The 14870-nt window shown below is 40.0% G+C and overlaps 1 protein-coding gene across 2 annotated transcripts in view; it reads left to right on the top strand.

Moving 5' to 3' along the window:
- The first annotated feature begins 12097 nt into the window (after positions 1–12097).
- MMP16 (matrix metallopeptidase 16) overlaps positions 12098–14870 on the top strand; it is a 201730-nt gene continuing 198957 nt past the window's right edge. Inside the window, exon 1 of one of the 2 annotated variants that reach the window (XM_061448176.1) lies at positions 12098–12371. In XM_061448176.1, coding sequence (XP_061304160.1) covers positions 12240–12371 — 132 coding nt within the window. In that variant the 5' untranslated portion in view covers positions 12098–12239. The remainder of the gene's footprint in view (positions 12372–14870) is intronic. The other variant, XM_061448177.1, reaches the window with a different exon arrangement.

Here is a 14870-nt window from a genome sequence, read left to right on the forward strand (position 1 = left end):
GTATAGACAAACAGACAGAAGCTTTTCTCATACACTTTTAAATTTCTGATCACTTTATTGTTCCTGTTTTCTCTCAGAAAATGGTGCCCAAAGCTAAACTTCTAGCTGAAGCCTTGCCAAGCCTGAGGAAAGAAGAACAAATATCACTCAGAGCTGTCAATTTTCCATGAACCATTCCCAGAATGACATTTATCTTTTTTAGCAATATCTTATAAATCTTAATTCAGATTACGGCACATCTATACTTTTCTGTAGTCTTTCTTGCATTGCTCTTTCTCCTTTTGTATTTGCTCATATGACAGCTTTCCCAAGCATGGTACTTGTGTTTGTCATCATTACATTAAATCAGATTTTGGATCTTTTCTATTATATACTTTGATCTCCACAAATATTGTGTCATTTGTAAATTGCATAGTTATGCCCTTTATTTAATTTTTAAAAATTATTAATGACAATATGGAATAGAACTTTAGAGAAGCTGTTTTGCTGAATAGGTCAAATGGGACAGACACGTACCACCTTTCTAGTTTGACACAAAACTACTGAAAACTGAACAAACACTTTTTTCAACCTCTTCTGGTGATTTAATGTAGATTGTGTAAAATTAACATGACAGCATATTATTAAGGAGCTGGATTTCTAAATATTGTATATTACGAAAGGATCATTTTTCATCTCTAGTCATGAACTGTCCCACATTTTCAGACTTAAATCCCTGCTGCCTCCACGAAAAAATATACTAATCTGGTGAATGTACCAAGTAAAATAGAAATATTTGTTTCGTTATGGCAACAAAGTACTTTAGTGGGGAACAGAACATTCAGCTAAAATGTACAGAGCAAATAGTTACATAAATTTGGGAACTGAACCATCAAATCTTGAAAATGAAAACTGTGAACTGTTTTGATAGTATGGAAAGGTAGGAAAATGGAGATTCCCAGGTGCCAGTTCAGTACCATGATGCCAAATATCACAATAAAGTACTGCCAAGTAACCTGAAATTCCTGAGGGGTTGTAAAAGTAGCCAGTGACACTATTTTAAAGAAAAAAGAATATGTGGCATGTGTTGGCAAACCATGTTACCTACACTGTTATTATTTAAAAAGACAAAAGTTAATATGAATCCAATATAATGCATAGCATGATTATTAAGTTTTAGTATGTATTTGTAAAATGCCATAATGAAAAAGTACTTATCAGAACCACTTCTGAATACTGAAGTAATCTTGTTAGACTGAAGACCTAAGTTCCACAGACTCTGCATGTACCTGAAACTCATATTATAAAAAAATAAAGCAGTATTTAGCTTTCAGAATTATTAGTCCCTTCACTTAGCACATACATATACATTAATCTGTCCTTTTGCACATTATCAAAGTATTTGGTTAATCATAGAATCATAGAATACAAGGTTGGAAGGGATCTCAAGGATCATCTGGTACAGTCTTTCTTGGCAAACATGTGACCTAGAAAATATGGCCCAGCATCCTGTTCAGCTGAATCTTAAATGTGTCCAACGTTGCAGAATCCACCGCATCCCCTGGCAGATTATTCCAATGGCTGATTATTCTCATTGTTAAATTTTTTTTTTGTGTGTCCAGTTGGAATCTCCCCAGCAATCTCTTAGTAACTTGTACCCATTACTGCTTATCTTCTCCATAAGAGTCCTTGTAAAAAGGGTGTCTCCATCTTCTTTGTAGCCACCCTTCAAATACTAGTTGTACTGTTGTACAGGAAATTATTTAGGTCAAATGTAGATTTCCTGAGGCAGATCCTTTGGTAGTGAAAGTTAGTTCCATTGAAAACACTGAAAGTATCAGGCTACAGCACACTGACCTGAACCCTCATGTGAATGCTGGAAATGCATCTGTTTTACACTTTTTTAGAGCTGAATTTTTAAACAAATTATTTTGAATTCATAGGTTATTTGCAGAACACTTACTGGAAATTTCCAAGTTTTGTATGAGCCTGCATAGCTTCATAAGTTATCTGATAATTATTTATGGTCCCTTAATATTTTTTGTATGTATGATTATGTACTTACAGATGTACTTGAATTCCTCATCTAAATGTAAAATTAGCTATTTTCTTTTGACTATTGATCATTTATGTAGTTTGAATATAAATTTTCTCTCTGTGCATATTTAGATTTTTAAACTTTAAATTTTAGTTTTTGAATGTTCCTTATGATAACCTTTGCTCAGAACTACACTGCCTAAGGAAGAAAAACTACAAAACTTAGACACTTAAACACTACAACTATATATATTTTAATATCACTTAAGTAAAAAATGAAGCACAAACAGCATAGAAATAAACAAACTTACAACTAAAATACTTTATGAGCTCCAGTCTCAAAGTTGTAATGATAATTAAAGAATGCACTAAGTAATAACTTGGTCAACAAAAAAACGGTAAACTCATCGATTTGATGTTCCAGATTTAAAGCCATTCCTCCTTGCCCTATCATTACATGCCCTTGTAAAAAGTAATTTTCCATCTTTCTCGGAAGGCTGGAAGGCTACTCTAAGGTCTCCCTGGAGACTTCTCCAGGCTGAACAACCCCAACTCTCTCAGCCTAAAGAAGGTGGGTTTTCACTATGAATGACTGGCCACAGTAACAACAGAAACAATATGAACAGCATGAAAGGTTTTCAGAAGAGTTAGTAAGTTGAGCAACTGCAATATCAGTCAATTAATGTAAACCCTGTGAAAATCTCTGGTGATGACTAAGCAACTAAATAAACAGCAGTAAACTGACTTTTTAAAATAATTAATTACCTATATTATCAAGTCTCTTTATAATTCTACTGGTTTTGCTTTCTTTCATTTTTATTTCATCCTTTCCACCACAGGACATGAAATAGACAATGGAATAGACGAAGTGTAAGCCTTGTGTTTTTAAATATGCCTATGAGATGGGTTTGTGCAGTTGCCATAAAAATAAATGAGAACTATATGCCCAAATCTGCTAGGTTGCCTTGAAATTTCAACCTGGAAGTATAAGCATTGTTTGGAAGCCACTCTCAAGCTAAAGGTCTAAGCATAATTCTGTCTCTTCTGCAGTTATGCATGAGTAAGAACACATGCTTAGGATCTCTACTGGGAGTCCCCTTAATGATATGGAAATACTGTATAGCCAGATCTTGTACTTTTATGAAGTGTCAAAGCAATACAGAAGTTAGAAGAAAATAAAAGTGAGAAAAACAGGAAAAAAAAACCAACAACAAACCAAACCAAACCTCAGAAAGAAGACAGAGGAAAGGTATAAAAACCGGCATGTCTTCAATTAAGGAAGATTAAAAATTATAAATTACAAATATATAAATAGCAGCTTTTTTGAAGAACAGCAATACAAAACATTACAAGGACCAGGACTGTGTTCTCACACGTTATACAGAGCAGAACTGGGGGAGAAGGGAAAAGCAGTGTTGCAAAAATCTTCAGTAGCTTTTGTGTGACTTTTCTGTGTCTGCATTGCACAGGTTACATCAAACTGAAGCAGTAAGACTTTATAGAAGTGCAGACCATATTCTAACTACTTTCTGTGTATTCCTCCCAGAATACAGATATGAAACCATACTGCTTATCTCACTTTCCTGACAATGTTACTGACACCAAAAGCCATGTATAAACAGACTTTTCAAAGCTAATAACCTCCAGTTGTGCCTCACCACTTTATCCTCCCATCTTTTGCCTTTAACTGTGTGCACTGGAAATATAATGAGTTTAAATCTATTTCTGCATCTCTACGCACACCTACAATACAATCATATATACAGATAGGTTTGACATGTACCTCTTTACATGAGGTCCTCCCCACCAGAAATGCTATTGTGGCAGACGGTAAGATTCTAGAACGTTTCATCCTCTTCCCAACAATCACATCTACACCAACATCTTTACCCTTTTTCATGTATTTTATGCAAATATTTTAAATTACTCGTTGCTAAGGTCATGACTGCCGCTGGAATTGCAAAGAACAGCCAGGATGGCCATGAAATTTGACTGATGAAAAAAGCTAACAGGGTAAAATTTAGTTTAAGCTTAATTACTTTAAAATTATTCCCTATCTTCTCCTTCCAGAATAAACATAAATTAAACCCCACATATAAGAGTAAGTGGTCTAATTGAGAAGTAAACAGTGTTAAAAACAGAGGAACTGAACACTGTTTAGTCAGAGGAGCTTGGGCAGAGAAAAACTGCCAGGTCCAAACATATTCCCCTAAGAGAGGTAAAATCATCTCTATATGGTGCAACTAAATACTGTATATGTGCAATGCATTTTCACATAGCATAGCCCTGGTAAACACATGTACCCTACTGTTCTAAAGAATTCCTTTTCTGAATATTTATTTCCCTTCAGCTTCCCAACTTTTTAACTTTAGGATGTGTTTATAAAAACACACCCACACTTCAATATTCTATATTAAATGGAATGCTGCATTTCTAAAATGGTTAAATGTTGCTTATTAGATCATCATCATTCAAGTTAAAATGTTGAAATTGCAAATAGAATTTTAATACTAGTCTCATGAGAATGTGCATTATTTTATATTTTTCTTTGACTGACCACTATTTCCAAATGACAACATCCTACCCCCAACCCCCAATTATAGCAAAAGGATGCTATGATAATTCTGACATGGAAGTAAGTGAAGGTTGTCAATAAACGGGGAAAACAAACAGCTTGTAGTTGGAGGAGTACAGACACAGAAACTGAAACCTGTGTGTGTGTTTTTTTCCCTCTCATAGTTTTTATCAGATACACATCTCTCACTTTGGGTGTATCTGTATTGCAGAATGGTGGAATATGAAAGGTTGACATGAAGTGAACCCTGCTGTTTCTTGCAGGCTAACCTTCTCAGGTATGTTTTCAAGTATGGCTTTTTAAAACTCATTTTCTACTGCTAACACAGCTCTCTCTCTACAAGCAGTGTGCAGTTTTTCTTCTCTAAACTATTCTCTCAGGTCTTCTTGATCCAAAATCTCATATATAAATGGTATAAAATAAAATGATCTTAAGCAGTCATATGTCCTCGTTACTTTCAAGGGAAATAACTCCAGTTCTTGGGCTACCAAAGCAGCAGAACTGGTTTTTAGAACCTCAAATTTAATTCATGCAAAAGCAAATAAATAAAGAAATCATGCTGTGATGATAAAGATATCCTTGAATCTATATGCCAACTATAATAATTTTTTTCTGGAGTCTGAAGAACAGTGATTTTATTAATGACACTTGTAATTATCTCTGAAACTCACAACTGATATTCAAACATTAGCATTACTACCTATTTTACTGCTACTCATTTTGCCAATCCACCTATAAAATTCCACAGTCTTGGGTTTACTCTTCAAGTGCCAAATGCAATGCGAGTTCTCCCAGACCTCAATTGCCAAGACTTATATTTCTCCAAGTAACATTTCCAACATTTATTTGTGATGCAAACATATGAAAAAAAAAAACCTTAATGTGTTGAAAGTCAAATATAAAATTAATTTCTATGGACAACAAAAGAAATTACACAGGTTGTAAGCACAGATAGCTTGGGAAGGTTAATTAATAGAGTAACTTAAAATAGTCTATTTTAAACATTTTGATGTTAGAGCAACACAAAACCTGGGATAATTACTTTCTATATAAGATTCAACTTGATACAGAGTTGTGGAGGTCTTCATGTTTACATTATAGAAGCCATCTATTAATTAGACCTTTGCACACTTTTGAAACATAGTATTTATGACAGACACCTCTTTGTTTCTTTCTTGACCAATCCCTTCAATATTTCTGAGATGACTTCATTGATTTTCAAGCCATTCAGCTATGTCACTGTATTCTCACAGAACTCATGTCTTCCTCCTAAAATCTGTCAGACTCACCTGTCATGCTTTTCATTATTTACTTCTGTTTCATGTGTACTTCTCTGAGCTGTTAACAACATCAATCTTACACACACAGCACCTTGCAAAAATGAAGGAGATAATATTCAATGTAGGATCTCACAACAAACACTGGACGGCTTTCCTTTTTACTATTGTAAACTCAGTGAACAATCACCAACACAGTCCAAAGGATAGATGGACCACTTGCAAGCCTTTGGCTATAAAGAATCCTTTAGTTTTAGATACATATGTTGGGAAATTGATGCTTGAATGAGCCTTTCTTGCCCTGCAGACTAAGCCAAAAATCAGAAATCCTGAAGAGAATGTATCAGGAGTCAGAGAGAAAACAGCAGCATGAAAATTGTCATAAAGTAGAGAAAGTTTGATATCAACAGTTACATGGAGTAAATAGGTAAGGACTTGGCTGCTTCCATCCATTTTCTGGATCTATTCTTCACTAAACCAATATGAACGCATGTTCCTAGAAAAGTTCTTATGAAAACGTTAGTATTAAAAAAAAAAAAAAAAAGGATATATTCTTTTCTTATTCTTTTCTTCTTATTCTTGTTCTGTACTTCTTGATGTTTTTCTTCCAGGAGCCATTTCTCATTCACATTGTATCTTCTTTATCTTTAAAATGTATTTCTCTCAGTCTTCAGCTACAGAATCATATTTTTTTGTATCTATTTCTCTTGACCACTTCTCTAGCCTTAAAGAGAGAGAGATACTTGTTCTACTTGGTGAAACGGGCATTGCCACCACAAAGAGCAAAATAACTGAAGGCCTGACAAATGCCTCACAGAAGAAATTTTACCCTCAAAATAGATCCCTGAGAAGAGAAATTGCATTTCAGACTAGGAAATGATTCCTATGTTAGATTAACTTTATTCGTGCTCCTTGAACAAGCACCAGAGTAAACCTGAGTTGCCTCTGCTTTGCGCAGATAGCTGGATAACTTACAGATGTCTCATTTAGTCTAAATTATTCTATGATATTATAACTGTATGAATTAGGAATTCAACTTATAACTTCATTTTTTAATTTTTTTTTACTTTTTTAGACTTTCTTCCTCTCTGACTTCCCTGGCTGTGAAAAATTGCAACCAAACATGAACCAAAATATCCTGAAATATTACTCACTTTTATGCAGGATCACAAGGAATTTTCCTTGCGATCTTACAACACTTATGTGTGAGTTTTAAACTGTGATTTATCTTTACTTAGGTTCTTTGTAAAGCCATTACTGGAACTGTAAGACAACTCAGTAAAGTGCATTGGCAGTGTAAGTCAATTCTGCTTCCTGACTGGATAGCCTTACGCCTCCAATGAACCTTGTGTAAATAATGAACCATATATACCTGAACACATGAAATATGAGTGTGATCCTGGCAGGAATACATATTCAATGCACTATTCCCTCCTACACTATTGAAGTCATTTGTTGCCTTCACGTCCCATAGGATACTTCAAATAGCAAAATCACAGAATATTTGGGGGTGGAACAGACCTCAGGAGATCATCTAGTCCAATCCCCCTGCCAAGGCAGGACCACATAGGGCAGGTTACACAGGAACACGTCCAGGTGGGTTTTGAACATCCCTAGACAGGGAGATTCCACAATGTTCCTTGGCAACCTGTTCCAGTGCTCTGCCACCCTCAACGTAAAGAAATTCTTCTCAGGTTGAGGTGAAACTTCATATGGGCACATCTATGATAGTATCTTTCGTTGGGTAAGTTTAGAACATCTTTTCCAAATCAGAACTAAATATGTATTGTAAGATGAATACAGATGTGTAGACATGTGACATCTACCCTAAATCTTTTCAGTTTACTATACCTTGTAAAGAAGATGTCTTCTCTTTAAAGATTCCAGCTGGTACTATCAGCAGCTAAGCAACACAAAATGCAGAAAGCACAACCTGCAATATTTGATTTTTTTAGTTACAGTATGTATTTCTATTCAGAATTGATATAAAGGCAAATGGAAGATTTGCCTTTTGTTCAAAGCTTGACATGGGACTGTTTAACAATGTCTACGTCTGCTTCTGGTAATAATCATCCACTTTAAGCCTGTGACTATAGTCATACATAAAAGATACATTCTACAGAGTCTAAGAAACTCAGCTGGTAAATGGGCTGGCTAAGAGCACAGGAGACAGATCTCTTCCTGCCTTTCAAAAAGTTTTAGAACTAAATGGAAATTTTTCAGTTTTGTTTCCCTACAAACTTGCTCACTGCCTAGTAATTACTGCTGGTAACTGCCACAGGCAAGAACAATCATATTGGTATTTGATAAGGATAAAAATATGAATGAAATTATAAAGCATACAACTTGAATTATTCAAACATGTCAACAAATATCTCACATGTATTTTTAACTGCATTTTTCTGCTTCCTTCCTTGTTTACTTATCTTTCCATCTTTGCTGCTATTTTGTCTTTGCTTTAATTGCTCTCATAATCCCATACACATATAACTGCATGGAGACACATATAACTGCATGGAGTTTTCAATTTTCTATTTGTCTTTACTTTCTCACATATCCCATGAGGCTCTGACCCTACTCCTGCATGTTCCTACCCACATTTTACTCATAAATATTCAAAGCCATAATTCTTCCCTCACACAAACATTCCTGAGTCACATTTTTCTCTTCAAAGATCTCTGTCCTTCATATGCCTTGCCTCTTCCCTTGGTACTTATATTCACACACTGCTACTCTCTTTCCTGACCGATTTATTTACTTGTGTTGTCTCCCTCTCTCTTCCTCAAACATGCTTACAAATACTCAGGTGATTTTGTTCTCCACCACTTTATTCATACCATTGCTATTCTTTTTTCTTCTAATGGATACAGTGTAAAGGAAGGGGACAGCTGTATTTGTCCATGTGCTCTTCATAATAAATAGCCATAGCTATTTATTGTCATGACAGTGAAGATTAATGAAATTCCAGTTACAGTAACACATCTATTTCCACTTCCGTTTCCATTTCTGGGTATTACACTAACAGCAGAGCCTACAAAATGCACCAGCAAAAATAGAGCTAGCGCTTGCTGAGAGTGCAGAAAAGGAGGAGGTCACTTAGGAGAAGAGAAAAAGCAAAAGGGATGATATGAAGTGGTTTAGTGTTTCTTTTACACCAGTTATAGTGCTTAAGGAAATAAATTACTGACATACTAGAAACAAAAATGTTTCTAGAGACACTAGTTTAGGAATGGAGGGAGGTTAGCTGCAATATTCTTGCCTATCAAACCTTGGAAGAGATTCCACACTCCCATAAGGTATTTTGTTCCACACGCTACTAACATCACGTTTTAGAAGGTTTTGTCTAACACTGAACTTTCTGAATAATTTAGTTGATTCAATTTTTCCTCCATCCCAGACCCAGAAACAAAGAAATATCCTTGTCCTTTTCACAGCAACACTTTCCATATAAAGAAATCATTTATTCTCAGTCTTCTCTGGATAAATAGATAGTATTCTTTCAACTTTTACACATCTTAGTTTCTACAAGTTTTAGTATTTTGTTATTTTCCTCTGGACTGTCCTTAGTTTGAGGCTTACCACAGCTGGCTTCATCAATCCTAGCAGAAGAATAATTTGTCCTGTCAGGAGTACTGCACACCTATTAATATACTCCACAATGCCTTGTCTTTAATAGCAGTACATTGCTGACTCATATTTACTTTATAGTCCATTACAGCTCCCAGATTCCCTTCTGAAGTGCTGCTGTTTTACCAGTATCCTTTTGATTCTTCTTCCCAAACGCGATTTGCATTTGTCAGTATTAAGTTTCCTCCTGATGATTCCAAGATGTTCATTTAATTTGTTAAAATCATTCTGACTTCCGACAGTGGCTACCAAAGTGCCAAGAGGTCCTTCTAGCTTGTTGCCACCTCTGTATTTCATGATTTCATCTTTCACACCACTAAAAATCTGCAGAACAGAAAATGCCTATAAGATCAAGCAGTTAACATGCAAAAGTGTATCACATAAGGAATTCTGCTTAAATAGCATTACTTTTGATTAGGCAATATATGACTTCTTCATTACTCTTATGATAACAAATGATGCAGAACCTACCACATTCCCATGTCCTGCTACTGTGTGCTATGAAAATTTTATACATCTAATCTGCATGTGTTTTAATTCTGGCCATTGACCTCAACTATTGGAGTAAGGAGATTTCAGCTATTGGCTGTACCTTCTACTCCCAGGCTGTTCTGCATCATGATCAATAACTTTGCTTTGCTTTTTTTTTTTTTTTTCTTTTCTTAATAACCAAACATGTAAAAATGAGATAAATTTTTGAATATTGCAATTTTGAGATTGCTTCTTTTTTTTCTGTAAGCTTGCCTTTTTTTCCCCCACCCCTCCTCAGTTTTCAAAGGATGCATTATTGTAATAGTTTGCTGCCTTAATGTGTATCACACCATATTGCTTAGACTAGATAACATATCAAAGGACTGCACAAAAAGCCACCTTAACCATAAAATCTCTGCAAGAGTGGTTTATCTGCCCTGCACAATACCCAGCACAAAGTTTGTTAGCGCTACAGGTATTCCCACATTGTTTTCCCTTGAATACACGACCACGTATTTGGACTCATTAAAACAGATTTTCAATCAACACAATGCCCAAATTTTTCTCAGTTTGTTTATGTCACTGTTAATTACACTACCACGATTTCTGTGAACTTTGTCAGCAACGAATCAGGATTTTCTTCTGAGCTGCGAAAGGAATAAATGGCCACAGGACGCCCTCTGGACTTCACGATCATCCGTCCCCTGCACTTCAGACACTCCATCCCTCCACCTCAGCTACCATCCAACCTCCTTTACAACTGCCTAAAAGGTAGTTCTAGCGAGGTGGGGATCAATCTCTTCTCCCAAGTAACAAGTGACTGCACAAGACGAAACGGCCCTCAAGCCGCGCCAGGGGAGGTTTAGGTTGGCTATTAGGAAAAAAAAATCCTCACTTACAGGGTGGTCAGGTATTGGAACAAGCTTCCCAGGGCAGTGGTGGAGTCACCGTCCCTGGAAGTATTCAAAAACGTATAGATGCCCTCAGTGACATGGTTTCGTGGTGGACCTGGCAGTCCTGAGGTAACTAACGGTTGGACTTGATCTTAAAGGTCTTTTCCAACCTCGTTGATTCTAAGATTTTACGACCTCGGTGTGCCGCTCGCTCTGCCAGCTCCTCCGCCGCTGTCCGTCTCGGTGTGAGGTACCGAAGCGGCGCGGTCAGGGGCGTGGGCAGGCAGCCGGGTCGCACCCGGTGGCGGTAGGGGGAACCCCGAGGCTGAAAGACCCACTCGCCCCGGCGGCCGCCCCCGGCGGCCGCCGAAAGGAAGCAGGCGGCGCACAGGGCGGGCGGGGAAGCCCGCTGGTGACACGCAGATCCCCGACCGCACTGGGAGGGATCCGGGCTCCTCTTCGTGAGGAGGGGAGGGGCAGGCCGCCCTGCCAGCAGACCTGGCACTTGTACGGCTGCTGGGGTACGCTCCTGTAAAGAAAGGCCGAGCGCGCCCCCCACACGGCGCCCCCCGCGACAGCCGCTATCGACTACAGCTCACGGCCAGCTACCCGCCGGCTGGGCTAGCGCGGCCGCACGGCGGCGGAGCGGCAGGGCGGCCTGGCGGACCCGCTGCCTGTGAAACGCCTACTAGGCGGAGCCATGTAGATTTCGGCTGAACATTCTGGAGTGGAGGGGAGCGGCGGGGGGCGATGTGAGGCGAGGCGAGGAAAGGCAAGCCAAGGCAAGGCAAGGCAAGCCAAGCCAAGGCAAGGCAAGGCGAGGCGAGGCTAGGCCAGGCAAGGCAAGGCAAGGCAAGGCAAGGCAAGGCAAGGCAGTGTGCCGAGCCGCGCCGCGCCGAGCCGAGCCGAGCCGAGCCGAGCCGAGCCGAGCCGAGCCGAGCCGCGCCGCGCCGCGCCGTCAGGCTGGCCTTCCCCGGGAGGGGGAGGAGATAAAAGGAGGAGGGAGGAGAGGAGGAGGGAGAGAAGGGAGGACACGGGGAGGCGGTTGCTGCTCCTGATCAGAGGGGTGTCGTGCAGGAGCTGCGGCTGCACTCGGACGCCACATTTCCTCTTTACGGGACTGGTGGTGAGGATGAGGGAGAGCTGACCCTGTCACTGCCGCCGCCAGCGCTGTGAAGTGTCTGTTGCTGCTGCTGCTGTTGCTACTGCTGCTGCTCCTGCTCCTGCTGCTCCTCCTCCTCCTCCTCCTCTTCCCCTGCTGTGGGTGAACCTGCGCTACGGGCTCTTCACCGACACGGCCGGGGGTTGGTTTGTTTGTGTATTTGTTTAAGGCAAGGTGAGAGAAAGAGAGATCTTCCACCCGCTGAAGCACAGTTCACTATGATCGTACTCGCATCCAGCACTAGAAGCCGGTTGGATTTCGTGTCTCAGTCCAGGGTGTTTTTCTTGCAAACCTTCCTTTGGATTTTATGTGCTACAGTGTGCAAAGCGGAGCAGTATTTCAATGTGGAGGTAAGATCAGCCGTGTGCGTGTTCGATCGTGTGTGCTCTCCCTCTTCCGTTTCCCCTTCCCTTTTCTTACATCCCTTAAATGAAATGAAATAGCCAGTCAGCTATGTCTTCCAGCAGTCAGGGCAGAGGTCTGTGGTGGCTTTCTTTCCAGCAGCCGATAGATAGCTCCGCTCCCTGAGTTCCCCGCCCGGTGGATGCATTTCGTCCAAAGATCCCGCTGTCCGCGGCCCCACAAAGCGCGGAGCTGGGCGGCGGGCGCAGCCTCAGCAGCCGCGCTGCCCTCGCCCGCCCAGCGCTGAGGGGACATCCTCGCCTTGGGCACGGGGGACTCCTGGGGAGAAGGATGTATCTCAGGGAAGCTGTGAATATCTTGGGCTTAAGAGAACACTGTATTGCTGAGTTCTTTTTTAATGAAGAACGAATGAAAGAGCCTTATGGGAACAGGAGGAAGGAAACTTAAGATTTTGGCACGTTTCTTTGTGGTATTTGACAAGATAACATCTTTTTCCTATTCAAGGGTAACAGAGTTGCCACGGCATAAAGGTGCACCTACAGCACAAAAGTTGGATGGTGTGGAGGACCAGGAAACAGCATTTTTCCAAGTGAAAAAGATAATAAAATGTGGGGATACCTAGATGGGGCAAACCCTAAGAGTTTACAATGACGCTGAGAATTCAGTGGGCATCCACTTCCAGTCACTCTTCTGTACATTCCCAGTTTCGCCGTCTGGGGTTTTTACATAGTGCTTTTTATTAACTTATGTTCCTTTACTGACTTTATCATCTTTACATATATTCTTCCTTTCTTTTTCTCTCTCCTGTCACTTCATTCGTTCTGCTGTGAGCCCCGTTTCTCAATCTGTTTCAGCGTGGTGTGTATTTCCCTCTTCCTTTCCCTGTTTGACTTCTTAATCTTTCTTGTCATGTGTCTCTTTTTAATTTACTGTGGGCTCTTTCAACTTCTGTTTTTCTCTTAAATCCCTGTGTGCCTTCACTTTCTTCCATTCTGCCAGTGCCACTCTAAACTTTATGCTGCACCCATCCATTGCCCTCGTTTTTGTTTCTAGTTTCTTTCATCCCCTGGGTTCCCACAATTCTTTGAAAGAATAAAGCCTGTGTCTTTTCTCTGTCTCGCACACATGCACACTTGCTTGTTTCATATAAGTTCTTGTTCTCAGTCACTAACACTCATTTTTGCTACTGTCTCTGTCAGGATCTACTCCTGCAGATGATCCTCCGTTCCTAGACTGTTTCCTTCTTTGTCTGAAGTTTTTACCTGTACTTCTTCCCCCGAGTCACGCAAGATGACCTCAAATGTATAACCCCCCCCCACACACACACTTTTTCTTTCCCCATGACTGCTTTCATTCAAGTCTTTCTCTCTCTACAGGCAGTTTCCTTTGCAACCTGCAATCCTTCTCTCAGCCTGACAACACACAACCATAGCTTGTCTCTTTGACTTTTATTTCTTCAGACAGTGTTGTCTTTTTACTCCATCATTAAGGTCTTTCCCATTTATAAGTCCTAGTCTTTTTTCTCTGTCATCTACGTTCTAGTTGGTCTTGTTTGTTCCTTATAAGCAGTGTTCATCTCTGCTTCTGTTTGATTGTAAGCTCTTTGGGGCAGGACTCGTGTCTTCTTGCATGTTTATGTGGTGTGTACTGTGCTCAGGTCCAGAGTACAATTGTGAGACTTTTGCCATATAAATATTAAAGTCACAAATTTCAGAGTGAATGTTGAAGTTTTATCCTTCTTTTGCTCATGTCCTCAGCTGCCTTCTTTACCGATGAGCAGGGGAATACAGTATGGAAGAGAGGAAGTTGCTCTCTGCATCCTCTTCAGGCTTCACAGCCTGGCCCCCTGCAGGGTATAGGGAAGAAATTCCAGCGACAGAACTTTCTCCTCCCACAGCAGTCTGCTTTGCTGGCATCTGGCTCTGCTGGAGAGACGGGCGGCAGATGGAGCTAGTGTGGGAGGAGAAAAAAGATAGGTTTAGTCAAGTGGAATATGAACAGGAGGCCAACTCTAGTCAGAAGGAGGTTTTATGAGAAAAGAAGGGAAGCACTTTCTTTTCTGCAGCCTCTTCCATATGGAAAACAGTACATTTTGAGGGCAAAGGCAGTATTGGAAGCAAGAAACGCTGCTGGGTGGAATGAAGTAGCATGTGTGTGTGATGAGAGCACATATTTCTCCCTTTGAAATAGGCCATCTCCTGTTCTTCATCTCAGCCCTTCAGAAACAAAGTGTTATCTTATGTCAGTGCTCCCAGTCTCTTTTCATATTTAAGTCTGAGCAACAGGTTGCTGGGAGCTAGAAGAGTTTCAGGGTATTTAAGTTTTAACTTAAATACTCTGGTATTTAAGTTTTCCTAATATGAGGCTTTACCCTGGGCTTTTGACAACTCTCAGTGACATGGTCCTGGGCTACATAGACCTAAGATCTGCCCCAGAACAGCCATTGCCGTGTTCGCATTGTTTGAATAGCACTAAAAATTCAACTT

Source organism: Pezoporus flaviventris, unplaced genomic scaffold, assembly GCF_033815535.1.
Source record: "Pezoporus flaviventris isolate CSIRO_AGI_PZ_B2104156 unplaced genomic scaffold, CSIRO_AGI_Pfla_v1 ptg000007l, whole genome shotgun sequence".
Lineage (NCBI taxonomy): Eukaryota > Metazoa > Chordata > Aves > Psittaciformes > Psittacidae > Pezoporus > Pezoporus flaviventris.